A 27360-nucleotide genomic window follows, 5' to 3' on the forward strand; every position below is an offset into this window, starting at 1 on the left:
AATGGTGAGTGAGTTAGTGGCTGCTGCTCCATGTAATGGTGGATGCCTGAACCCTGATAGGAGATGAACCCACATTTTACAGTACCTGTTTTGACCATGGAGTGCAAAGCCCAGAATATAACTTGTTTGTCATGCCAATATAAAGCAACTCAAGTAGGATAACTATATAAAATAATTGGAAGGAAAGGATTGAAAACATAATTGTTAATGAAAACACAATTCTTTTACAAAATTTATTCCACTACTGAATCCATAAAAATCTATGCTGCACCCATAGCTCCCAAAATAAAAGGGCATAACAAACTTTTGTGTGCAAGTACAACAACAGTATCAGCATAATCAAACTAAGTAGATAGATTATAGTTAAATGGCATTAGAAATGAGCTATTTTACAATGATCTTAGAGCTGTAGAAAGAGAAGATGCAGGGCATCTCAGGGCAGAGATATCCACAAGGAGAGATGAGCCCCCATGCAATCACTAGACTAAAGAGCAGGCCACACTGAATTCACAATAATGAATAGCAAAAGACATGTTGTGTTTGCAATAGAGATAAATTTTTTTTCTTTATTTCAGTTTATATGCATCAGTATATGTGATTGTCTACCACAGTTACACAATGCAGTGACAGAGTTGCCGGCAAACTGCTTTTTTTAGAACATTCATATGTTATTAACAATAATGCTCAATAAAAATAACTACTTACCTTACCAACATCATTGTTGAGATGGCTTAACAAGAAAACTTAGGGAATAAAACCTTCTATAGACAGTAGTAGTACCTCTTCAAATGGAACAAATACAAAGGGTGTCAAACCCCTGCTGTGTGAAATAGCAGGCACATCTGGATCATGTGTCTCATTTTCTTCCCAACCTTCCACAATTCTAAGCATGTAATCTCCATGATCATTGACCTCACTTTTATTCGGAAGCCGCCTTTATAGGCTGCTTCTTTTGGAGCCAGTCATTTGATTATCTGCAAAATTAAGCTAAATATAATCGAAGCTGTGTTTATAAGCAGTTTCCTTTGGAGCCATTACTGTCATTTGATTATATGCAAAGTTACAATCTACTATATCACATGTGTGTCAAAAAGATGCAGAAATTAGTGGAAGGACAAAAAGCTGCAGAAAAATGCCATGCCACATGAACAGGACGAAAACTATAGTAATGTATAATGCTGCATGGGCAGGACAAAAAAGCTGCCGAATAATATCATACCGCATGGACAGGATTTGTCACTTCCCAATCTGCAACGCCTGTACGAATGTAGGTGTTTCGGCTAACATAGAGACCTGATAAGATGAGGAACTTGAAATTTTATGATCCCCAGAAGAGATGTCTAAAAACATATATGAACCCAGAAGATTAAAAATACTGATAGAATCATTAAAAGAAAGTTGATAAATGGGTTCTTGAAATTTGCAAGCAAGGACATGAAAATGTTCTTCAGTTAAAAAGGTTCCTTTTCAGGAATCTGCTGCACCTAAGAACCCTTTGAAAGGCATGATAAGGTCTGGTCTATTAAGTGGGCCAGCTTGACACCATAAAAACATGAAAAAGAAGGAAAGTAGTCCAGATATAAATTAGTGTTTGGCTTTAATAAAGTGATATAAAAAGGTGGAAAGCTCTCCTACTTATGCAGCACAACACATCCATGAATGACCAATAAGTACCATCGTTTCGAATTCTGTAATTTGCCTCTGCTCCAGAACTCTTCATAAGCAGGGGGGGAGCTTGTAAGCATTAGTCATTACAGTGATGAGCAAAAATGACCATGAATTGTTTTTGAAGATTTTATGTACCTTCCAAATTCTAAGGCATGCATCGCGCCACAAATTAGGACAAGCATAGGTGATTATTGAAGAAGCATAGGTGATTAACTGTTAAAATATTTTCACAACTTGTGTTCAAGAAATTGTTTGAGAAATAACTTGATTGTGAACTTGGAAAGAAATAACAAAAATGTCAAGACCCGTAGATGATGAAAATAATAAAAGATAAGAAGTTTTATTGAAAAAACTTTATTAAAAAAGTGAAAAATTAAACTGTCCCTCTCTTATTTATTTATATAGATTAGGAGGAAAGATTTCCCTCAACAGAATAAAAGATTTCCCTCAACATAATAAATAGGTAGTTGGGGAAATCTTATTGGTAGAAAAGTTACCATATCCGTTCATCAAATCCAAGACCAAGTAAAATAAAAAGTATAGAAGAAGATTTTTTCGATTAATGCATTCCATGAAGGATCACACAATATGATATGGTACTTTTGATGCATTGATAAGTTAATAAATCATCTCTAACTCGCCTGCCTCTAACTCTGGAAATGGTTGTTAGATATTGTTGTATCCATCTCATAATCCGCCTATCCATTATGCTAATGTTATCCAGAGAGAAGCACAAACTACCAAACCAATGCAGCATATCTTACTACATGTGCAATTTGCCCAATTTAGCTAAGAGCAATTCATCCGGCAAACATCGGTGTATTAGAGCTGGGTCACTGAAAGGTTTACTGCTGATGCTTCCAAAGGGAGCAACAGGCAGGACCCTATTCCCATAAAGATCTGAATAGAGAACCAAAACATCAGACCAATTAGTACCACTAAAATCCTATAGCACTCACATTATTTAGTGAATTCCAAAGATCATGTAAAGAAAAATACAAAACCAAACTACAGCTGAAGATAACATTTAACAAACAACTAGGAAGTAGCAAATCGGGGTTAAGAATAAACTACAGCTGAACTTACTTAACCAAGGTCTCTCTGTTCCGATAAATTGCACAGTTCCCAGATGAGAGACTGGGCCAAGTTCTGATGGAACTGGGATGGACATGTCTGCCAAAATGCATTATAAATTCAGTTTCGATGTAGCAAAAAATGACTCGTATAAAAAAGTTGTGAATGGAAAAACAACAGCAGTAACATTTTGTAGATCCTTTTTTACCACTGAGCTGTGTGTAGAATGATATCCTTAGCAAACCTAAGTGCAACCTCATCGTTGACTTAACTCGTGGAATCTCTAGATCTCCTTTGAATATGTTCATGTCATCTTAAGCATCTATCTATCTTCTCATTTTATAGTCTATCGAAGCTACACTTAATTGCTTATGATTAAAAACACTTGTTATTATATCTTTTCTAATAACCTCATGCTTTAACCTAAAAATTCACATCTCAACTATGTCAGCTTCTTGTACATATTATTTCCTAATTTCCCAAGATCCATTAATCATACAACCACTTAAATGATCTACTGATAAAATCATTAGAAAACTCAATATGTACATGATTATGTGCAAGGAAGTTCTGCTCATAATGAATCACAAGAAAATTTAACAGTGAAAGAAATCTTTAAAATACAAGCACAACAACTGAGCACAAAAAAAACTTTGCGAAATTTGTCATCATGCTTTTGTCCAATGCAGCAGTAAAGGAAAAATTACTATATGGTCGTTCGTACCAAATACAAATATACTAGCATATGTTCAGAACCCTTATTGCTTGGACCCTGTTATATAACACAAGACTTGTCAAGGGGATCAAGTGTTGGATCATGATGATTGACATCCATGTTACAGAGAAACCATGGCATATCCTCCGCTGTAAAACATTTTTGAAACAGTTTCACCAACAACTAATTGATGCTCGATTCTACATTTGTTTGCCAGTCAGATGATTTAAATCAGATATGCTAAATATACTGTTCATGATTGATTCTGGTATTGTAACTCCAGTCATAAAGCAATGATACCCTTGCAAATAATATGATGCGCTAGTTTTGCTTTCTTCCTTTTATAATCCCTTTTTGTCAGAAACCCGAAGAGTAATACTTCTGTCACTCTGCTTGCACTTGCATCCAATGATTAATGCTGCTAAATACAAGCATGGAACATTTTGGAGGTCTTGTTTAGATCCTAAACATCCTGATAATGTCTCCTAGATAGGGATCAGCTACTGTATGAATGATAATACGAACCTCTTATACTAGTGAAGAAACCAACAACTACCTAAACTATCCATGCTGATAATTAATTCAGTGTAAAGATAACACAAATATAGAAAATATTCTTGTAAACTATTCAGAATGCCTTCTATTCCATTCCTTTTTTCCCCTTCATACAAGCACACGATGATATACACATTTTAAAAACATGCCTTCTAGAAGGTGCCTCTATTTCTTAAATTGATTTTTCCTTTTGAGAGGCTCATTGGTGTTTGCCCAAGCTGAAATTCTTACTTTTCCAATAAGCTGATAGTCAAGATGCAGTGCCTGTACTTGATTGGGCACTAATTACTAAAACAATCATCACAAAAGGTAGAGTTTAGTAGAATTTAAAACAGTGATTTAAAAAGGTGCTCGAGCGCTCGCCTAGACGCTCGGGCGAGGCGAGAAGAGGCCCGAGCGCCTCGCTTCACTTCCAAGCGGCGCGCTTCAAAGAGGTGTCGCTTGGGCGCTCGCCCGAGCCCAGGCGCTGGGCGCTTCGAGTGAGCGCCTAGGTTAAACCAGGCGACCGAACCAGCGTTTTAGGTCTGGTTTGATCTCCGGTGCTTTAGTTGGTTCAATCGAACCAACTAAAGCACCGATATCAACTGTTGCTACCCAACCCTAACCTTGCTCGTTGCCGCTCCCGCTCCCGCTGCTCGTCACTGTCACTGCTACCACTGTCGCTGCTCCCACAACCACTGTCGCCGCTGCCGTTGCCTCCTTACACTCCCGCTGCCACTTCCTCTTTTCTCAGTCAGCACCCCCTTATACTCCTCTTCCCTCTTCTCTTTCTGTATACTGTTAACAGTATACTAGTAACAGTAATATATTTGTATTTATTAGATTAATAATATATTATTTTAATTTTAATATTGTTAATTTTTATTTATTTAAAATTATTGTTAAGTTTCAGGATAAATGACAAGTGTACAGAGCAACTCAATAGAGTCTCCAATGGCATCAAAAAAAGATCCTGCATGGAAGTATAATTATATGAAGGATCCGAAAGATCTTAATGCAGTGACTTGCATATTCTGCGATAAAACTACTATAGGTGATATTTTTCGTGCAAAACAACATCTAGTAGGAAATTTCAAGAATACAGTAGCTTGCAAAAACTGTCCACTTGAGGTAAAAGAAGAATTGTTGAGTTATATGAATGAAAAGAAGACAATGTTGAACATCTCATGGATGAAGAAGAAGATTATTCTATGAGTATTAACCAAGTGGGAAAAAAGTAAACGATAAAAAAAGAAAAAAAATTATGAGTACTAAGAAGGGGAAAAAAGGACCTATAGATCTATATATGTTTCAAGGATCCCAGAAGCAACAAGGGCAAGCAGGAGGCTCAAAATTTGGACAAACAAATATAAGTGATGCTTGTGATAAAGAAATAAGAGGAAAAACAATTCAGCATATTGTTCGCTTCTTCTATCAGGCTGGTCTTCCCCTTAGTACAACTCGTTTAGATAGTTTTAAGGATATGATTGAAGCTATTGGAAGATATGGTGTGGGATTAAAACCTCCAAGTTATTATGAGATGCGAGTTCCATTGTTACACAAAGAGTTGAATTATACAAATGACTTACTAAAGGGTCATAAATAATCATGGGCAACACATGGTTACTCTATTACGTCAGATGTTTGGACTGACAGGAGGCGTAGGAGTATAATTAATTTTATGATTAATTGTTCTTTAGGGACTATGTTTGTGAAGTCAATAAATGCTTCATCTTTTATAAAATTTGGAGACAAGATATATGATTTAATTGACAACTTCGTGGAAGAAATTAGAGAACAAAATGTCATTCAAATCATAACCGACAATAGAAGCAACTATGTATTAGCCGATAATATTCATCTTTTGAATTTTTTAATTATTTTATCTTCAATTAAATGTGTTAAACTCTTAATTCTTATCATTTTTGTTATCCTTTGTCTCAAGTAAATTGCTTGAAACAAAAAGACAACACTTATATTGGACTCCATGTGCAGCACATTGTATTGATCTAATGTTGGAGGATATTGGAAAGATCTTAGACATCAAGAAAACCCTAGAAAGGGCAATTTTTGTTGTTGGATTTCTTTATAATTATATTGGGACTTTGAATATGATGAGAGAATTTATTGGGAATAAAGAATTAGTGAGATATGGTGTCGCCCAATTTGCTACTTCATTCTTGACATTATAGAGCATGTATCGTCAAAAACATAATCTGAGAAACATGTTTACCTCTGAGAAATGGGTGACAAACAAATGGGCAAAAGAAGCCAAAGGCAAGAGGGCTACTGATATTATCTTAATGCCATCCTTTTGGAATCATGTAGTTTATACATTAAAGGTAATTGACCCTTTTGTTCGAGTCATTCGGTTGGTGGATAATGAAAATAAGCCTGCAATAAGATATATTTATGAGGCTATGGATAGAGCAAAGGAGACGATTAAAAAGTCTTTTAATGAAAATAAATAAAAATATGAGAAAATTTTTACAATCATTGACGAACGATGGAATTGTCAACTTCATCGTCCCTTACATACAGCAGGATATTATTTGAAACTTGAATTCTCTTATAAGATTAAATATATTGGGTTTGATGCAAAAGTTTTGGATGGGTTATATCAGTGCATTGCAAGATTAGTTCCCAGCCTTGAGATTCAAGATAAGATTATTCGTGAATTATCTTTATATAAAAATACCGAAGGTTTTTTTGAAATTCTAATGGTCGTTCGATCCAGAACAACTACGTCTCCAAGTATTAATAATTTGATATAATTAATTTTATATGTATTATGTTACTATGTTATTACTAATAATAACATAAATTTTACAACTGAATGGTGGAGTTTATTTGAAAATTCCACCCTGAACTTACAGCAATTTGTTATCAAAGTACTTAGTTTGACATGTAGTATTTTGAGTTGTGAGCGAAACTAGAGTGTCTTTGAGCATGCAAGGATCACTAAATATTTATTTTAATTAATTTATTTATTTAGATAGATGTATTAATATATTTTTAAATTATATGACATGACAGATTCACTCGAAGAGAAGAAATCGGTTGGAACATCAACGATTGCACGATCTTGTTTACATAAAGTATAATCAAGCTTTGAAGACTCGTCATGTTTTGCAAAATAGAATTGATTCAATCTCATTGCAAGATATTGATAATTCAAATGAGTGGTTGGTAGGAGAAATGAGTGCTAACTTGCAAGATGCCGAAGACGAACTTATATTTGAAGATGATAAATTGACATGGGGAGATGTAGCAAGAGCTTCAGGTGCTGGAAAATTACAAACATATACAAGACAGATGACAAAGAGAAAAATGAGTGCAAAAGCATCAAGCTCGGCTCCTGCTATTGTTGAAGACATAGAGAATGAAACATATTTTGACGAAGAGGAAGGAGTTGAAGGACAAGGGGAAGAGGACGAATTCAATGAAGATGATTTTTGTGAAAATGACGATAATATTGATTATGATGAATGACTTTAATGTAAAATTTTATTGTTTTGAATTTTGAAACTTTTTGTTAATGTGACATTGTGATTTTGTATATTAGATTTTCTTAATTTAATAGCATATTTTTATTTAAAATTTTAAATAATTATATTTATTAATTATATTATATATTTTTATATTTTAACGCATCGTTTCGCTCGGGCGAGCGCCTAGCGCCTTAGATGTTTTTGGACCTTAACGCCTTTTGGCACCTAATGCTTTTTAAACCACTGATTTAAAAGCAGACTAAACATTTTAACACTTTGGTTTTTCTTTGTGTGATCCAAGACATGGCCGAACACACAAAAAATTTTCAAGCTCTAGTGTGAATTATATAAGTAGCAACATTTATTTGTTTAGCCAAAATTTATTCGAACAAGGAAGTCTAGAGCAGTTTAGGTAGATCCCTGGATTATCCAGAAGGTTGAGTTCATTGCTAGGAAGAAGATTACTAAGAAAAAGCAACTCAAAACTTAAAACCACCAAAGGCACTACCTGGCTGGAATCAGTGATGTGATCTTGTACTCTATGTGGCTGCATTAAGGTCAAACAATGTAGGACCAAGCCTGTTACGATTTATGTCTAGCTTGGAGATGGAAATGGGAGGCATCCTGCAGCGGTCCATCTTCTCTCTAATGTTTTCAAGAAATTGTTTTTTATGAAGTACGATATTATTCTCCAACCTATCTTCGGTGTTGTCATGATGCTGCAGCATGAGATCTTCGAAGTGACCAGCTTTTATCTTCCAAAAACTACATTGAACAAATTTCATGTTAATTAGCATACATGGGTGCTGTTTATTTTTGTATTATTTGGGGACACTTTACCTCAATTTTCTGCCTTAACAAGAGATATCGCTCGTTGGATCTTTTGCCTCCCACATGCACAATTACATCACATTCCATGCAAAGTGAAGATCCATCTATTACACAGAAAAAGAAAGCTACCAGAAAAGTTGATGAATTGATTAGTATAGAGCATCACATAACATGTACTCGTAAATCTGAAAGAGAGTAGCACTTAAGGAGCAACACAAAAAGCCAATCTTGAAACCATTTCCTCATTAAAATTTTAGAACTCATAGGACAGTTTGTTGCCTTTTTCTGCCCCATCTATATATAGATACATACAATATCAACCTGTTTGCATTTCAAAATTTTGGACTAAGATGCTGACATTATTATAATCAATGTTTTGGTACTTTAAAAAATTATGAAAAAACACAAAATATTTGTTTTTTTTCATGTTTTTCTATTTCTAGAAATATTGTCTTTGGATTGTGTCTGTGCGATATAGGTGACTAGGGTATGAGTCACAGAAACAATTCATCCCCCCATAAACAATTCATCCCCTTGTAGAACAGACTGAATACATTAGCCCTCACCATCCGTTTTTATTGTTTGGTGGTCATCACTTTCTATCCAATTCTCAATCTGATTTTTCCTTTCCATCTCGTTGGTTAGTAGAAAGATTAAGATGGATAAAAAATTATGTTTTCAACTTTCCACTATTAATTTATATTTTCCTATTTTTGAAATTTCAGAAGTAGAGATGTCTACTTCTGAAATTTTGTGAGGTTTTTCAATAATGAAAAAAAAGTTGTCAAACATGCCTTTTATTAGGTAGTTTCCATCAAGCAGGATAAAGTGCTTGCTTGTACTATGTGATTATTTGATAAGGTAACAACGAATTATAAATCGAATTAATACAACAAAGAGAAATCTCACAATGCAATAAAATACACTAAACAGGAAAATGCTTTTTATTCTCAAGAAATCAGCATCAGAAAATTTTTCAAATGCTTTCTGGAAACAATTGCGAAACATGTTTTCCATAAACACTCACTATAAACACCTTCTAGGATGCTGAAATCTATAACAATGGATTTCATCAGGTAGGAAGAAATGCTTGGTTGAACTATGTAATTAGCTTGATAAGAAAAATCAGTTTGTAAATTAATACCAAGAGAAATTTGAAAACATGACAAAGTATATAATGAAAATGGCTAAACCTGGTGATTTCTCACATATGTCACATTGACCAACAGCGCTTGGTTCTGCAATCTGTACCCTTATATGTCTGCTAGCCAACTTATTACAAGTATGAACCTACACCATTTCATCTACCATTATTAGAATCTATTTCTTCATGAAACAGTGATATCTAGAAACAACAAAACAGTGAAATTTATAAACAAAATAGTTCACATTCCTCTCAAGTTTCTCAATGATGACATGGTCGATGTTTCCAAAAGATATGGAGTGTGCAGACCAAACAGATGAGTGTGAACAGCTGACGAAACACTTATTCAGACAGAAATAAAAAATTCAGACTAATATGTCCTGCAACGATATAAACATATATATCCAAATCCATGAAACCAATGAATATATTTGGTAATGTAATGATAGAAGGATAGTAATAGAGATGTCTATATATTAGTCTAACCAAGTAGAAGGTCCACACTTCTAACAAATAAAGTACGTTGAGGAGATAGGAGAAAACAGATTGAATAGTTATTAGGCTATATATTCATGTCGCACTGATTTGCGGTAACAGTTATCAAGTTCAACTCTTATCTAAACTTACTTTATCAGAAAGTGGAATGCCAATTTTAGTATGTCTATGTGAAGTTGACTGTCAGTTTATGGTCCAATCAAGCAATTGTTTTATTTTTTTAATCAATAAATTACTCCCATCCAACATTCATCTCTTTTGCAGTCTTGAGAATATTGGCATCAATGGAAAGTACTTTCAAGTTTCAATGCAAGGAAAACCCCCTGTAAAACATTTATCAAACTTGGTAGATGGTCATCAGTGGCAGTGTGAATGAGACAAACTATGGTATTGGGTTTAGGTGATAAATAATTTCAGCTACTCGTAAATGGTTAAACATTTGGAAAAAAGTTAAACCTTCTCGTCACATGGGCCACAGAGAGCAGCCTCATCTGTGGCACAAAAGATGACTGCAGCAGCACCTTAGCAAACATCACATAGTGTGCGCATGTTTGCAGTGAGCAAAAGCTTGCTCCCTCTCTCAGATAGCACACTTGTGTTGGTGCTTACTGATCACAGTAAGCTTTTAACCAAGGTGGCTACTCACCCTCTGACTTTCTTTGTACACTACCTTCTCTGTTACTGGAGCCATTCACAAACCTTCCATCGATGTAGAGAGAAAGAGAGATGATGGGAGAGGCAAGTGACAGCAAACTAATAGAGAGCATGTACAGGTGCTCGGATGTAGGTATTTATAGACTGTAGTCTCATCTCCTTGCCCTTCAATTCTAGAGTTACTACAATAATGCCCTTTTCTTTTCTCCCTTTACTCTTCCATGGATGGCATTCCATGAAACAACAGCTGTTATGACAATTTTGAAGAAGTTTTATCTTTATGTCATATACCACTACAGCATATTATCATCATCAATCAATCATCACATAATAGAGATAACAATCAGTGTCGACCTTCATCAATAGCTTCTATTTTTAAGCCATGAAGAATGGTTAAGAACGGATTGCTGACAGTAGTAATTGTTCTAAGAATGTATCTAGATTATCACACAGCAAGATGGTGCAGTTTCTCTACAACCTGGAATAGCTAACATATGATGAATAAGTTGTTTGTCACAAGGTATGCAATTTCGAATAATACCGTCCGGTACGGACGCTACGTACCAGTTCGTTAGTTTACCGGTACACGGACCACCCATTACTGGACGGAACGATATATATATATATATATATATATATATATATATATATATATATATATATATATATATATATATATATATATATATATATATATATATATACCAAGCGATATGCCGAATGGTATAACGCTCGGTATATAGTATCATACCGTACCAAGTGAACGTCGAAACTCCGGTATGGTACGAAATTGTATACCTTGGTTTGTAATACATTTTTAAGGAAAAAAAGGGAAAAACTCTCTCACCTTTCACTTCAGACAGAAGTCTGAACATAGGACATCACCAAGCACCTTACACCAGCAATATAAATAAAATTGCAATGCACTCTAATTTCTATATTTTGGCTTCTCATGCACTTAATCTTGTACAGAAACCATATGTTGAGTAATCCACAATAGGCACCTATCAATAGTGATATACACATGATATTTAAGTTCCAATGATTTAAGATTGATGCTGTAATTATCTTCCAAAATTCTTTCAGTAAAAGGCAAGAAGATGGATAATATTAGTGCAAGGGCCAAGACAGGAAGAAGAAAGGAAAACAAAACCCTAACTAAAGTTTCATATACTGCCAATAAGTAAAGGAAGCATTGTCAATCATGTCACAGAATATAACTTTTCGATAAAGGATACGCGTCCTTGTGGAATTTAAACGGGTCTCCAGGGGGTACCACCAGACTATCTTAGTAGGGACCAGGGAACAAAACTTTTGCCAAAGTGAAAATGATTCAATTTTATCTGTCATTTAAAATATACTTGGGCGGGGCCAGGAATATGATACTTTCACCGACAAGATTCTGTCAACACAATCGACATTCACAGAAATCTTTGGTGAAATCTACTCATGTCTCTGCATTTTCTCAAGGTAGCCAAAATGATTGCCTGCAAGTTCTTATCACCATATGAACAAGGCAGGAGTATGCACCAACAAAGAGTATACAAACATTTTAGTGTTGGAGAAGATAGAGAGGAACCAAGATAAATTTGCCATCCCTTTAAGAAAACAGGAAAACATTGATCAAAATTATTGTTCTGGATTATATGTATGTCATGCATTTTTCAGTATTCATGGTCCGTAAACAAAATCCGAATTCTAGTTGATTTAGTCAACAGCCGAGTCATGTGAAAATGCACATGAAAGCTTTCCTGAAAACCATGTGGTTCATCAACTGAAGAATCATGTTCAAATTAAATGTGAATACCATCTTTTGTCATAATTGTATGAGATTTAGTTTCACGGAATCACGAGGAAACAGAAGAGCAACCAAATTAGATGAAATGTTATGAACCGTTAAGATTCATCTCATTCCATTATGGTAAGTAACATATATAAGGGAGTCACAAAATAAGAACTCTGATGTTTTTCTTTTCCCAAGCATTTGGAAATGATAAGCTTGTATCTCTCTTTTGCACTTTATAATTCAACCAACAAGGATTGGGTAAGAAGACTGCAAAATAGATTTCACTCCACATCATCAAGGATTGAACATGTACTCTATTTCACTATTCCTTTGATAATTACTAAGCTTGTTTGTGAGCTTGAATGTGGAGGTCCAGTGTGGACCATCACTCATTGCATTAGATATGAAGCATCAACAAGGTTACAGCAGACAGAAGAATTAATAAAAGAATCAAGTGCACAAACATGTGTCTTGTGCATGCTAAAGCTAAGAGTTTAAACAACCCAAGATCTGGTTACATACATGCCAAAACAGCCAGCGTGAGGGTATGGCAGAGGACAAATTTGTTCCTCTGAAACCAAATCTACCATAGTCAGCCAAGGATGAAGCCGAGCCAAACCTCAGCTGCCTTGTTGAGGACCAGGCTTCACTGAAGGGTAGATCACTTGCATGGTCTGGGAGCAATCCTTTGGATCTCACATTGCAGGGAAGAGTGTCACTTACAGTTATAAGATTGACACGCCTGACAATTATGATAATTGGGATAAATGGGGTCGGCACTAAATTAAAATTTGCCCAGGGGTCAAAAAAGACAAGACATCAAAGGGGCAGCATTGATTTTCCCTTTCTACTCAAAAACCCATCAGCTTAGGGTGCACAAATTACTACTCCTAGATCTCAAAAAGCATATAGTTCATGACCTGAGTTATCTGAAAGGACAATCTAAAGTCTTCTATAGTCTATACCGACAAAGACTCACCATGAATTTGCAACAAACATAAAGTCACTAAGGTTCAACTTCTAACAGAATGAACTAGGCATGGGTTAAGTATAGCCAGACCTGTTAAAACAATTATTCATAGCAAGGCCTGAAGTGTTGCAGGACATGATCATCAAGCTTCTTAAGACAAGCATGTTAGAACCTGACGTAACAAAGAAAAAGAAAATACAAAAAATTGAAGTGTATGATGTAAATCATCAATATGCAAAAGAGTATATTGATTAATCACATGATGCATTATCCAATAAGAAGAGTATGGTGCTACAGCACTAAATGCTAGGGCTGCAATTACTTCTAATCTTGATGTTATGAGAAGCGCTCAAAGCAAACCAGTAAGTTACCTTAAAATGTATAGAAATGCAATATTTGATTCTCAATCCCAAAGCTCATTCTGGCACCAAGAAAACCTCTTGCATACCGGTTGAAGTGTACGAGGTAAATCATCAATATGCAAAACAGTATATTGATTAATCATATGATGCATTATCCAATAAGAAGAGTATGGTTCTACAGCTAAATGCAAGGGCTCCAATTAGTTTTAATCTTGATGTTATGAGAAGAGCTCAAAGCAAACCAGTAGGCTACCTTAAAATGTATAGAAACGCAATATTTGATCCTCAATGGAAAGTCACCTACACACCCAAAGCTCATTCTGGCACCAAGAAAACCTCTGGCTTCTTAGGCCGGATGGGCGTTTCGGGAACCGATGTAACGACCAGCACCATGGAAGATTTGATCGTCTTCCTTGCACTCTGATCCTGCTGGATCAAACTAGGAGATATCAGTATCACCTGCGGCAGCAAATCGTTTTTGACGCCTTGGCATACCGCATCGCCGTGATGCAGCATCACTAACCTCCTGAGAAAACAATGGCGCGAGAATTCAATGCCCCAAGTTCCTTCCTTATCATCAGCCGCAGGAGCTCCCAAGTGAAAGGCACCTTCATTTGAGGTGACGATGACGACGATGATCGCTCGGAAGGTGCGAACACGCAAAGATTCTGGTCATCAACGCGGCGGACACACAAAAAGCGATATTTGACCAGCTTGGCATGAAGGAGATCGTCCTGCGGCAGGAAGGAAACGAGGGCGAGGTTGCCGGAGGGCGGCCATGGAGATGGATGCCGCGTCACCGGGGAAGGGTTTAGGAAGGGCAGCGGAATCGGCAGCGGTCGGCAATTTGAGCCGGGTTCGGATTGACTCCCCGACTCGAGTTGCGGACCGCTAAGCCGACCGGTTCCGTCTCGGGTATTTGTCGATCCACCTCAGGATGATGTGTGAATAGGACAAAGTTGGGTGAGATGGGCTTCATGGGCTTCAATAAGCCCACTTGAACCGAACAAATAATTATTTGTTAAAATATTATTTCTCATATATCAAATTATAATGATAATAATAACGATAACAAATTGTAATGCTCAAATTATAATGAAACTTTTTTTTGCAATTGAACTCTGCACAAAACATTATTCTTAGTTAAATTAAGGATATTTAAATATTTATTTATATATAGATTTTAAATTAAGTCAAGCCTTTCTTATATCTTTCTTCATCTCTTCTTGTGACATTATTAATGGAAAGACTGAGATCATGGAGATGACTTTACCTGAAAAGTGGAGGAGTCCTAAAAAGATGATGCAGAGGATGTAGTGATTCTCACAATAACAGTAAAAGGCTGAAACTAGTAAATTGGATCTGAGCTATAACCCCCTATTATAGTATAATTGCCTTTATTTTATACATTTAGCCCTCAAATTTTCCTACTAACTTGTTTTGGTTTACACTCTCAAGTTGATTTATTTGTATTTGTTTCATGTACAGTTGGATCTACTTATTTCAAAAGAAAGAAAGCTGGAGAGAACAGAGAGAGAATTTTTTATCTGCAGTGTTCATCATAATCATGGAGTCTGCTGCACACTGCTTATTGTCTTCCACCAGAGAGGCAACAAAGAGCTGCCAGCTCAAAATGAGTCAAGGGCTTTGTCCTCACTCCTCATGTCCTTTCTTCCATGATTCCTCATACTAAGATAGATTAGTCACTGCTGTTCTTGGTCATCATATTAGAATGAATCATAAAGGTTTACTGAAGAAAGGAATGTGAACAACAGAGGCAAGCATAACATATAAACTTGGAAGGCATGCTCATATATGATAATGCATGGCAAGCACTACAACTATAGTATGAGAAGGCTACTGGTATCTGCAAATGGAAACACAGAGGTAGAGAGAAGTGGAACAAGACATGCTGGTTGATCTAAGAACCTCTGTAGAGCACAACAAAGCAAGGAAGAATGGCGTTGGGATGAAACACAGATAGCTCTTCCAGATTAGAGTGGGTTGCTGCTGGGCCAGCGACTGAATCATACTCCTCAGTGGCATCTCGGCTCTTCTTCACTCTCCCTGCGATCACCCTGCAAACTAGCATTGCTCTCTTCTCGCCCTCCGACGAGACCTGCGCTGCGGCATGCGCCCCTCCGCTGGTGGCCATGGTTTGGATCTTCCCGAATTCATCAACGCCGAAACCATCTCGCAGAATGCTACACACGCTGCAACGCGGGATCGATCGGCACAGGTTGGTGGATCCGTCAAGCCCAAGGGAGCACGCAAGCGTGGTGCAGTGGAACCTGAGGAGCTCATTACCATCGGCAACGCACCTCGGGTGCTTGTTTTGGAGCCTGTTGCAGCTGCTCTTGATGGAGTCTCTGTAGTCCTCGAACCTTGAGATGGTCTTCTGGGTGTTGTGGACCTTGAGTATCCTGTCGATCTTGCAGATCGGAGCTTGCTTATCGAGCCAGCTTGACCGGAATATTATCTCAATTATCTTTCTGCTGGTGTCTTCTGCACTCAGTTCAGATGCTGTAGGGAGAACACACAATTCATAATAAGTAGGAAAGGGAGTGGATGAACTAATGGAGGAAGAAGAAGAAGAAGTCTCAAGTACTTCAGAAGATGAGCCAAAACTTCAGACAAAATTGGAATCAAGGATAAAGATTAGGATTAATGCTTCCATTTCAAGAAGCAGGTGGCATTATTTAATTGAGTCGACTGCTGTCTTACTCAGATACTCACCCAAAACTAAGATATTTCATAGAGCTAATTTACTTTGTCGAGGTTTCTTCATGTCGGAAGCTAAATCAGAGATGAAACTATTCTGAATAAGTGACATTGGAATTCAATGAAGGAACAAAAGATTCAAGAGAAAAATGAGGAGTTACCTGCGTGCATTGCTGTCTGGTGGAGGTCTAAATCATCAGGCTTCATAAAAATCTCCCCACAGTCAGGACAAGGACTGATGGTGAGCCTCGTAGAAGCATCTCTGGAAGGCCCGATAAGAGGATCAGCAGCAAGATGACACTCGTAGCACCCAGAAAACCCCCTTAGATGCATTGCTCCAAAAGATCCTCCGAGAGAAGAAGATAAAGAAGAGGAGGAGGAGGAGGCAGTTATGGAAGCAGATGAATTAGAAGTAAAGGAAGTGGAAATAACCCCACTGGTGTCATTACAAGGGGCTTTCAAAGATCTACTGGAACTATTGCAGCTACTGCTTAAAGCCAATTTCTTATTGACTTGAGCTGTAACTGCTTCTGGGCTCAACACACATGAACTGTCCCTCATTCTGCATAGGGACACAGAACATCCAATCTTCCTGCAGCTCTTCTTCTTCTTCTTCTTCTCTACTTCTTGCTGATATCTGTATGAGAACAAGTCTCTCAGGGATCCCCAAGAAGATCCATTGCCTGCTTCCTTATGTGCTTGCTTCTTACTCTTGCAGTTCCGGTTGATGGTTCTACTGGCACCACTGGCTTCTGTCATTGGGGAAGAGGTCTGCTTGCTGGGCTTATGGTGCTTCCTTGCTTCTGCCATTGGAGATGGGAGCTGAAGTGGATTCTCCTCTTCTAGGATCATACCAAGCTGATGGGAAAGATAAGAGGTACTCGAGTCATGGGGATAGTTCTTTTCTATTGGTGAAGCTGCAAGTGAGGTTCCCTTGTGTCTGTAGTGAGGGTCCAGTTGGGAATTTGAGTTAAATTACATAGCTTTTACAGGATGTTTACATTAACAAATGCTGTCCTTTACATAAGATCAAACCAAGTACAGGTAAATTAAGGCCAGAAACACTTGCTAAGACAATGTTGTGTGGTCCATGGAGGAGACAACTGGGAAATGGTGCTCATTGGTCATCAGTCATGATAGCTTCCCTTCACTGCAGAAGATCATGTGATGACTCTTGACAGCATGATATCCAAATTACACAAGGTGCAAATATGAGCTTATCTTGAGCAAAATCAATCTCTTTGGGGCCATTCTAAAAAGCATCACTAGGCTCGACTGGTGTGTCTTTTTAGTCACTGTTATAATTCACCCAAGTGGCTAACTAGTTCAAGAACCCCAAAAGTCCCAAAAACATTAACCCTGGAGAAAGAAAATACAAGGTATGTCCAAGCAGAAATCTAAAATTTTATAAGAGCTAATTCATTTGAGTGAAAGGGGAAATACTAAGCAATCTTTAGGTGGTCTTTGATGTTTGTTTGTGCTCTGCACATTGTTACAGAAAATTCTATATTCCAATCTCGATTTATCTGTCAAAAGGTTCCATTGTATTCTTACAGGATTTTCCACCAGCTCTTAAGGATTAAGTTGAAGGATAATATGCCAAATGGCTCAGTGAATTCTTCTTTAAAGCAACAAGAATTACACTGAATCAGTACTGTCAAGATCAAGTGAAAATTTGACGAACTGCAAGTGTGAATCAGTACATCAATAAACAATAAACAGATCATATCTCAGTACTGCTAAGTAGGTGCTGTTTGGTGAAAGATCAGTACAGGCCAAATGTTTCTCTTTCAAAGTATAATTCCCTTTCAGTGGTTCACAATCACAAAAGTATTATTATCACATACCTTACAACTCCAATGATTCCAGCATATTGCACCTAAAAATTGCCACCAGTCGATCATGAGTGAATGCATTAATTCGGTATTGGCAATCACATAAAGCACTATTCCCTTATTCTATTTAAAAATCTTCCTACTCTAATGATTCCAGCATCTTCTTTGTCTACAACAAATGGATATATCAAGCACGCAACTAAAGCACATAGGAAGAAGAGCCTCTTTGAGTACTACCAAACTGTAGCTAGTAAAACATATGACTGCATGCATCAGTTCCTAGTTTTGAAGATGATAAAAGCCACCCACGAAATCTGTGTAATGATAGATAAGAATCTGGAAGATCAATCACCAGGACTCCTAAGGTTAAAAATATGAAAGTGGGCAAATCAAAGCAGATTAACAATTTGCAGTGAGGAAATTATAGATGGAAGCAAAGCAATTCATACGACCAACAAGTGAGACTTTTCATGGCCACAGTAAACGAAAGGCCTCCGAATGCACAAAACTCCCAACCTGCGTGGGTAGGATGACTTCATCAGTGCAATGATAGAATACAAATATGTAAACCATGCTGCAATTATAACCTTAAATTTTCCAATGACTTGACAGTTCAACATGATATTAATCATGGTAGATCATGGGTAACAGCAGACACTTGACTTTCAGCACCCAACAAAAGCAGAATTCAGCCTTGCTCTCCAATTGAGAACTTAAAGTTACTGCAGGAGAATTTCTGATAAATTTAGAGGCAGCGAAAGAGTACCTGGTACTGCTAACATTTAGGTTCCCACATTTGCTAGATATTTCTTGTGCAGTCTGTTCTTCAACATGACCAGGGATGATCCCAGCTGCCACCAACTGAATTGAGCTACTCAATGGCACCAGTTAAATCTCCATATTAGTTATGTTACAGCTCATGCATCATGATTCCACCCAACAGAAAAGCGAAAACTACATGCACATGCATGCAAAACTCTGCTCATCTCTCACACCTCCATGATGTAAGGTAACTAGCTTGTTCCAGTATAATGACAAGAACAACCTTGGACTTCTGACAAATGTACAATGTCATAGAACATTCACTTGCCAAAGCTTACATTCTTAATTAAACAAATAAGAAATAGTTAAATTTATTGGGCCCATGTTGCATTCTCCACTATATCAATATCAAGTACATGTTTGTACTAGGCTAAATATTAGAGAGCAATCCAGTAAAATGACATGGCATGTTTTCTAACCTCTCATGTGAGGCAGAATAACAAATTCAGAGTAAAAATTATGGCTCAGAACAAAAAAGGTAAACTCCAAAGTGCTGGAAATGGTAGCACTAGACATCTAATGAGCTCCCACTCTGTCCCGAGGTATGAGACGCAACTCTGAGCCATGCTTCAGAAATACATTACCTGCATAAGAATATAACTTAGCAGAAATGCACAGTGAAATGATGATGCAAAATCACATTTTTTTATGTGGAATAGGAAATTCCAATTAAAATTACAACTGACAAGGTCTACTGAGCTTCTGAGAGGAAGAAAAAGGAAATTGAAGAGAGGTTGCAAAAGCAAATGAGTATACGATACATTCTGAAATAACAGTGAGTAAACATGGGAAGAGTTCACATCATGTTGCAACAAATTGACTTTTGAGAATCAGTTTGAACAAAAGCAAAACTATAACTCCAGGAAATGTGCATCTTCAGAAAATGACTGCTTATAATATATCTTAAAAGCCTCATACAAGGTGATGCTCCACTTCTTGGTTACCTCTCAATGTCCTCGGGTATCGGGCTGAAATTGCTTATTACAAACTACAACACGCCTTTTTGTTTGCTGTTCCATCCAAAATTCTTCCAAAGTCCAAAGGCATTTTGGAGCAATTGCTCCATGGTCAAACGAGCTAAAACTACCATTACAGCACTTCTATAACCTGCCAGCTAATTAGTACTTAAGGCAAGTTAATCTATCCCCTAGATTTCCTAGGCTACAAATCTAGAACAAATTTACCATGTCTTATGATAATCGTAACTACCATGGTTTCAACAGTTGCCATTGCAAGTGGCTTTCATTGCTGAACCATTTGATAACTCATACTCGCCAACAATTTCTCAAAATACTTGAAAGGAGTTTCTTGCAAGTCAATAGTATGGGCAGAAAGGTACAAGTAGGCCTTTCCTTTAAATTACTTATAAACATGAACTAAAAAGTTGATTGACACCAACTATCCAAGTAAAAAAATGGAATGAATCATTGGAGAATGTTCGTGCCTATCTAGGAATACAAAGTTTCAAGAGAACTGGCTATATTTGCAATCTCTACTTTGAATACACAACCTTGACAAGCAAATTTCTCAATGTTCCATGTGAAGATCCTCAATAGTTATTCCCTTTGTCCTCTCTATAGTATCACCCCATCGCTCAACTGAAATACTAGAAAGGTACAACCAATCAACTTAAGATACAGTATCAAAAAAATGGATTAAATACCATCAAGTTCCTTCTCTTACACTCATTGTGTCATAACAAGCCATAAAACTGTCAATTTCATCCACCCCTAGACCCCAAAGAATTGTGCAAACTAAGATAATCAACTACATATATGGTTAGGAATAATAATACACATGAAAAAGCCTAATATAACCCAAATCTGTAACACAGCAGATAGATAATCATTTCTATCCAAATCTCATATGTGACAGAATCTAACCAACTTTAATATTCTAAACGTGTTCAGACGGTCCTAAATATCAGATACAAATCATAGTTATTTCTGCATTTCTCACACTCTTAAGGATTATTAACTCAAGATTCTTCTGAATAACACAAAAACCATCATTCTCTGGCGACCTTGTCATTTAACAAAAAATGACTCATTCTTAGTGCTCAAACAATTTCTTCTCCAAGTGGAAGAACAGATCTGAAGATTTTCTTGTAATGAACAAGGTATTGCCAATCATGGTGCAAATAATATCAGTCCAGTATCTGAAGATTCTGAACTCATAACTACAAAAATTCCAATTGGGATATCCTGATGATGAAAAACTAGGGGCAGACCCAAATTCTGATCGCAACCATAAACGTGTCAACATAATCCAACTTTCAAACATTGCATGAGAAATAACAACTTCTGTGGAAAATAAAGAAAGCAACAGATAAGGAAAAGCGGGAACATGACAGCATACCTGCACTTTGTTGCGGATTAATACCCACGCCATCTGCAAGAGAGAAAAGAACATGACTTTAAAGTAATGCACAGATAAATATTATAAAAAATAAATTACAACTATTCTCGAGTACAAATATTCTACATCCGCCGAGGAAATTATCTCAATCCATTACATTGCAGTGAAACATAAACCTAAAAAGCAATTCACCATGGCTTTTCATTTTGCACTTGATCTACATAAGGAACAGTGCAACGTGGGAATCCACATATTGTATGTCCTCCAGAACGTCAATTTCGCATTAAATGTGCAACTCTACTGAAGCCATATATGGCGAATTACCAAACTTTTTTTATAAATTTCACAAGAAAACCCCGAAAGAAAAATTACAAATACAAAAATCCTCACACGACCATGAAATTATGCCAAAATTCAACCATTTCCTTCGACTGCAGATTCCAATCCCAAACTACCAAGGGTTCAGTTATACCATTGGTGATGATGGCGCTGGTCTGAGGGGGGACCTTGAACTCCTCCGCGGCGAATTTTAGCACCGCAGTAAAGGGGGCCGCCTCCGGAACGCTGAAACTGAGATCGGATCGACCGATCAAGGGAAAAGAAGCAACGGTGAGCCAAAACTCTAGAAATCGAAGAAAAAAGACAGAGACGACGGCAGCGAGGGGACAGGGAGCCTCACACTTTGTAAGGGAGCTTCGGATCGGAGGTCAGAATCACCTTGAACGACACCTTTCCACCGCCTGCCGCCGATGCCGATTCCATGTCTCCCCGCGGCGGAAGTTTCCCAACAGAGAGAGAGAGAGAGAAAGATAGCGATACGTACGTAAATAACCGAAATGTTATATTCCTTACGAACGGTCTACTGTTATATTGAACATACCATGCCGTTATTTATGTTATTAACGCTACACGAGAAGATATTAGACAAGTCATGTAGAAGAATAATATTTTTAATTTTTTGGTCAATAATATCAAGAAAAAAAGACCTTTTATATATATATATATATACATATATATATATATATATATATACGAGAGCATTTATGACTAGATTGTAGCTCGTATGCCCCCAAATGTTTATCGAGAGATGAGCTAGAATCTAATTTGTATTAGATAAGTGGTTTTTTCCGACTCGAATCTTTTTGATGTTTTAAGTTAGTAGTTAGAGTAAATTTAATAAACGATAATAAATCTTCATTATTATTGTGGGAAACAAACGATAATAAATCTTCATTATTATTGTGGGAAACAACCTTGAGCTGTGGCCTCAGGGCCGACACGGCTTGGTTCGAGTCCAAACGACGGGGGATCTTCCCGGGACGGCCTTCGAGCCCGCTGAGGTGGTCGGGTGCGATGGTCTAATCGGGACGAGGTCTCCGTTTCCTCCGGGCAAGGACTCCTCGCATGCGTGTCCCGTGGGGGCCTTCGGCCTCACACCTGCACAAAGGTCGGGTCGGGAAGCTCGACCCGACCCCTCCGACGATCAAGTTAGAAGATAGTGGAGGGGAATTCTTTAGCTAAGTTCTCCTTCCCTGGCGATTAAGTCAGATGAAGTAAAGATGTCTTTTTGTGTGTGTTTCCTCCTCCCCCCCTTTCCGTTTAGAATGCGAGGGTATTTATAGGGAAGCTTACTGTTTCCTAATGTGCCCGCTTGCAGGGGGCAAGCTGGTAACGTTTGACACTAGTGTTGGCATGGCGTGAAGGATCGAGCCTGAGCAGGATGTTTAATGTGCCTCAGTTGGCGTTCGAGTCCATTTTACCAAGTGGTGTCAGGTCAGCCGAGGCATCATTTCGGTTAGTTGACATCACCCGCAGTTATTATCCTCATCATATTCCCCCCCGGAAAGAAGCTATGTGTCGGTCGTTGTAACGGGAGTCCGAGGCATGGCTTCAGCTTTCAGTATTTGTTCTTGCCTGGCGGTTGCTGGTCCGTTACCGATCGGGCTGAGCAGAGGCTGCGGTCTCGAGCGACAAGTAACCGAGGGGTATGACTTAGGCGGGCGAGCTGTGGAGGCGTAGCCGAGGAGCACGACGCGGGCGGGCAGGCCGCATAAGCATGGTTTCGAGCAACAAGCGGCCGAGGGGCATGACGCAGGCGGACAGGTCGTGCGGGTGTGGTCTCGGGCAATATGCGGCCGAGGAGCACGACGCAGGCAGGCAGGCCGTGTAGGTGTGGTCTCGGGCAACATGCGGTCGAGGAGCACGACGCAGGCAGGCTGGCCACGCAGGTGTGTCTCGGGGAGCATAGAGCTGAGGAGCATGACGTAGGCGGGCTGCGGCCGAGGAGTGTGACCCGGGCGGTAGGTCACGCAGGTGTAGTCTTAGGCGACAAGTAACCGAAGGGTATGACTTCGGCAGACGAGCTGTGAAGGCACAACCGAGGAGCACGACACGGACGGGCAGGTTGCGCAAGCGTGGTCTCGAGCAATAAGCAACCGAGGGGCACGATGTAGGCGGGCAGGCTATGCAGGTGTGGTCTCGGGCAACATGCGGCCGAGGAGCACGACACAGGCGGGTAGGCCGCGCAGGTGTGGTCTCGGGCAACATGCGGCCGAGAAGCACGACACAGGCGGGTAGGCCGCGCAGGTGTGGTCTCGGGCAACATGCGGCCGAGGAGCACGACGCAAGCGGGCAGGCCGCGCAGGCGTGGTCTCAAGCAACATGGCCAAGGAGCACGGCGCAGGTGGGCTGCGACCGAGGGGTGTGGCTCAAGCGGCAGGCCACGTAGGCATGGTCTTGGGCAACATGGCCGAGGAGCATGGCTCAAGCGGGCTGCGGCCGAGGCATGTGGCTCATGCGGGCAGACCGCGCAAGCGTGGTCTCGGGCAAACTGCGGCCGAGGAGCACGACGCAGGCGTGGTGCGACCGAGGAGTGCGGCTTAGGTGGCCAGACCGCGCAGACGTGGTCTCGGGAAAACTGCGGTCGAGGAGCACGATGTGTTGAATCTCGTATTTTGATGATGAAACTACTTGATATATGTTTATGATTTAATCTGCGTTTTGAGTGACGCAGGATGCTTTGATCAGGATGAGACAATTAAAGCAGAAAAATCATGTTGTGCCGGAGGAACATGTCAGAAGATTGGACGTCGGGCCGGTGGATCGGTTGACGTATCGACAGAAGGCTTCGGGCCGTGGACTCGGGCATCGGGCCAAGAAGAGCGGGTATTGTGCCAAGGATATCGGAGTTGCGGAGTCAACTGGCCGATTGGGCAATAGGCTGCAGGAAAGGACGATGCGCCGAAGAATCGGACGAAGCGTCGAGGGACCAATGACATGCCGGACAACTTGGTTAATTGCTTAGGATTAATTTTCTTGATCGAAGTTTTTGTTTTGAGTGTGCAGGATTAACTACGATGGAAGAAAGACAAGCAGCAGGAGTTGCGCCGGAGTCAAGTTCATGATCACGTTGGGAGTTCGAGAGTTCGACGGAAGTTCGGACGGTCGTCGAAGGTTCTGCGAGAACAGATCCGAGAAGTCCAGAAGCTTGCCAAGCGAAGCTCGTCGGAACTCGCCAAGTGGATCGTCGCAAAGTCTAGGAGTTTGCCGGAAGTCCGCAGGAGCATCACCGAGGGTTCATCGGATGATCGACGGAAGTTCGCCGGAAACTCACCGGAAGAAGCGATTGACGCACCGAAGCAAATCTGCAGAAATTGTCTTAGATCTAATCGTAGTTAGCACATTGATTAAGTTGGAAAATGGGAGGAGATCCCATTAGCTTAATCTTGGGGCAATTGGGCCCCTGAAAGACTGAAATTGGGCCGAATGGAGCTAACCATTCAGACCCTGATTGCACCAAGAGGTGCAACCGCCTAGGCCAGGAGGTGGCACCGCCTGGGCTAAGCCTCCCAGCGAGACTGGACGGTGCAACCGCCCCAGCCAGGAGGTGGCACCGCCTGAGCTCAGTCTTCGAGCTAGACTGGGCGGTGCAACCTCCTTGACAGAGAGGTGGCACCGCTTGAGCTCGGTCTTCGAGCTATGGCAGAGAGGTGCAACCGCCTCAGTCAAGAGGTGGCACCGCTTGGGGCTCAGTCTCTGAGCCAGACTCAGGCGGTGCAACCGCCCCTGACAGAGAGGTGCAACCGCCTGGGCTTAGTCCTCGAGCTCTGCCAGGCGGTGCAACCTCTCCAGTCAGGAGGTGCAACCGCCTGATCCCGGAATTCCGGGATTTGATCGTTTTGAGCTCCAAATTTGAACTGGGTTGGGGCCTATAAATACCCCACCCATTCAGCACTGAAAGTATATAACACACATTCGAAATTGTTGAATCTCGGATTTTGATGATATAATCAATTGGTGGGTTAATTGATCTAATCCATATTATTGAGTTAAGTGTGCAGGATTAACTACGATAACCAGAAAACATAAAGCAAGGATACCGGAGTCGAGCTCGATGGACGTTTAAGAGAACGAAGAATCATCGGAGATGCTGCCGGAACCAACCGAGAAGAAATCGGGAACGTGTCGGAAGTTCGCCGAAGAAATCGTCGGAGGCTCGCGGAGATCACCGAGAAGGCTCGGCTACTCGTTAAAGTCATCACAAAGATTGGGAGCTTGCAGAGAGTCCGTCGGAAGAAGTTCGTCGGAAAGCTCGCCGGAACAAGACTCGACGTTCGCGGTTAAAAAACTTGCTTAGGATGTTTTTTTTGTGTTATGTAGTTCACCTGTAATTAGGATTAGGATTAAGAGATAATCCTATATCCTGGTTAGGGGCCAACTGGGCCCAAAGTCAGATTTAGTTTGGGCTAAAATTAAGCCAAACAAATGAATTGGAGAGCCAGGCGGTGGCACCACCTGGCTGGGCGGTGACACCTCCTTGGCTGGGCGGTTGCACCGTCCAGCACCCGAGCGCTGGGCGGTGGCACCGCCTGGCTGGGCGGTGGCACCTCCAGCACCGGGAACCCTAAGAGAATTCAAATTTTGGAGCCCAAAATTTGAATCATCTTGAGGCCTATAAATACCCCTCAAATCTCAGCTGAGGTTACAACTTTTGAGAAGCATTTTGATTGAGAGAAAAGTCTTAGAAAGTCTTAGCAAGTCTTGTTTTCAATTTGCTAGAGAGTTCTCCTCCTTCTTTCTTATTGAAAATTTGTAAGAGGTTGAGCTGCTTGTAAAAGGTTGTAAGAGGGGTGTTTACCCTTCCATTTCAAGAGACTTGCTAGTGGAAGGTGGGAGCCTCATCGAAGAGGGGCCTCGCAAGTGGAGTAGGTCATTTGACCGAACCACTCTAAAAATCGGCGTAATCTCTGGTTTGCATTTTATTATTGTCATTTACATTACTGCAAATCTTCTTACTGCTTTAGTTCCTTATTACCCTTGCTGCGCAACTTTAAGAATACGCCTTCAAGTTAAACTTTTCAAGTTTCGTTCTTATCGTACGAAAGATTTTGTTAAAATCGAAGTTTTAATCCGCTGCACTAATTCACCCCCCCCTCTTAGTGCCGCTCCGATCCTAACAAGTGGTATCAGAGCAAGGTTATCTCTCATATTTGGTTTAATACCCAAGAGAGATGGCTTACTCCGGCATGCAAGAGGGTCATTCTATTGCACGACCACCTTTGTTTAATAGGTCGGATTACACATATTGGAAGACTCGCATGAGAATCTTCCTCATTTCTATGGACTTTGAGCTTTGGTCTATTGTCGAGAATGGATTTCAAAAATCTTCTCTTCCGATGAGCGAATGGGATGAATCGGAGAAGAAGGTTTTTGCTTTAAATGCAAAGGCTATGAATGCCTTGTTTTGTGCACTAGACAAAAACGAATTTAATCGTGTTTCAATGTGTGATTCGGCTTTTGATATTTGGAGAACTCTTGAGGTCACTCATGAAGGCACTAGCCGAGTGAAAGAGTCCAAAATCAACATCCTTGTGCACTCTTACGAACTTTTCCGAATGATA

The 27360-nt window shown here is 39.6% G+C and overlaps 3 protein-coding genes across 3 annotated transcripts; all 3 read right to left on the bottom strand.

The window, feature by feature from the left end:
• Window positions 1-187: 187 nt before the first annotated feature.
• LOC103988464 (F-box protein 7) lies at window positions 188-14604 on the bottom strand. The gene is made up of 11 exons (XM_065189817.1): window positions 14248-14604; window positions 13734-14153; window positions 9507-9603; window positions 8323-8438; window positions 7991-8247; window positions 2755-2841; window positions 2436-2568; window positions 2269-2321; window positions 1220-1293; window positions 1117-1160; window positions 188-934 (listed from the first exon to the last, which is right to left on the bottom strand). The coding sequence occupies exons 6-11, from the start codon at window positions 2837-2839 to the stop codon at window positions 745-747; spliced, it is 579 nt and encodes a 192-aa protein (XP_065045889.1). The 5' UTR covers window positions 2840-2841; window positions 7991-8247; window positions 8323-8438; window positions 9507-9603; window positions 13734-14153; window positions 14248-14604; the 3' UTR covers window positions 188-744.
• Window positions 14605-15489: 885 nt separating this feature from the next.
• On the bottom strand, window positions 15490-19262 carry LOC103988098 (uncharacterized). The gene is made up of 3 exons (XM_018826948.2): window positions 19047-19262; window positions 16607-18796; window positions 15490-16247 (listed from the first exon to the last, which is right to left on the bottom strand). The coding sequence occupies exons 2-3, from the start codon at window positions 17295-17297 to the stop codon at window positions 15646-15648; spliced, it is 1293 nt and encodes a 430-aa protein (XP_018682493.2). The 5' UTR covers window positions 17298-18796; window positions 19047-19262; the 3' UTR covers window positions 15490-15645.
• A 126-nt stretch (window positions 19263-19388) lies between these two features.
• LOC103988099 (ubiquitin-fold modifier 1) lies at window positions 19389-22283 on the bottom strand. The gene is made up of 4 exons (XM_009406620.3): window positions 22140-22283; window positions 21933-22030; window positions 21461-21493; window positions 19389-19686 (listed from the first exon to the last, which is right to left on the bottom strand). The coding sequence occupies exons 1-4, from the start codon at window positions 22220-22222 to the stop codon at window positions 19619-19621; spliced, it is 282 nt and encodes a 93-aa protein (XP_009404895.2). The 5' UTR covers window positions 22223-22283; the 3' UTR covers window positions 19389-19618.
• Between the last annotated feature and the right edge of the window lie 5077 nt (window positions 22284-27360).

The sequence above is a fragment of the Musa acuminata genome, chromosome BXJ1-6 (genome assembly GCF_036884655.1).
Source record: "Musa acuminata AAA Group cultivar baxijiao chromosome BXJ1-6, Cavendish_Baxijiao_AAA, whole genome shotgun sequence".
NCBI classification, from domain to species: Eukaryota; Viridiplantae; Streptophyta; class Magnoliopsida; order Zingiberales; family Musaceae; genus Musa; species Musa acuminata.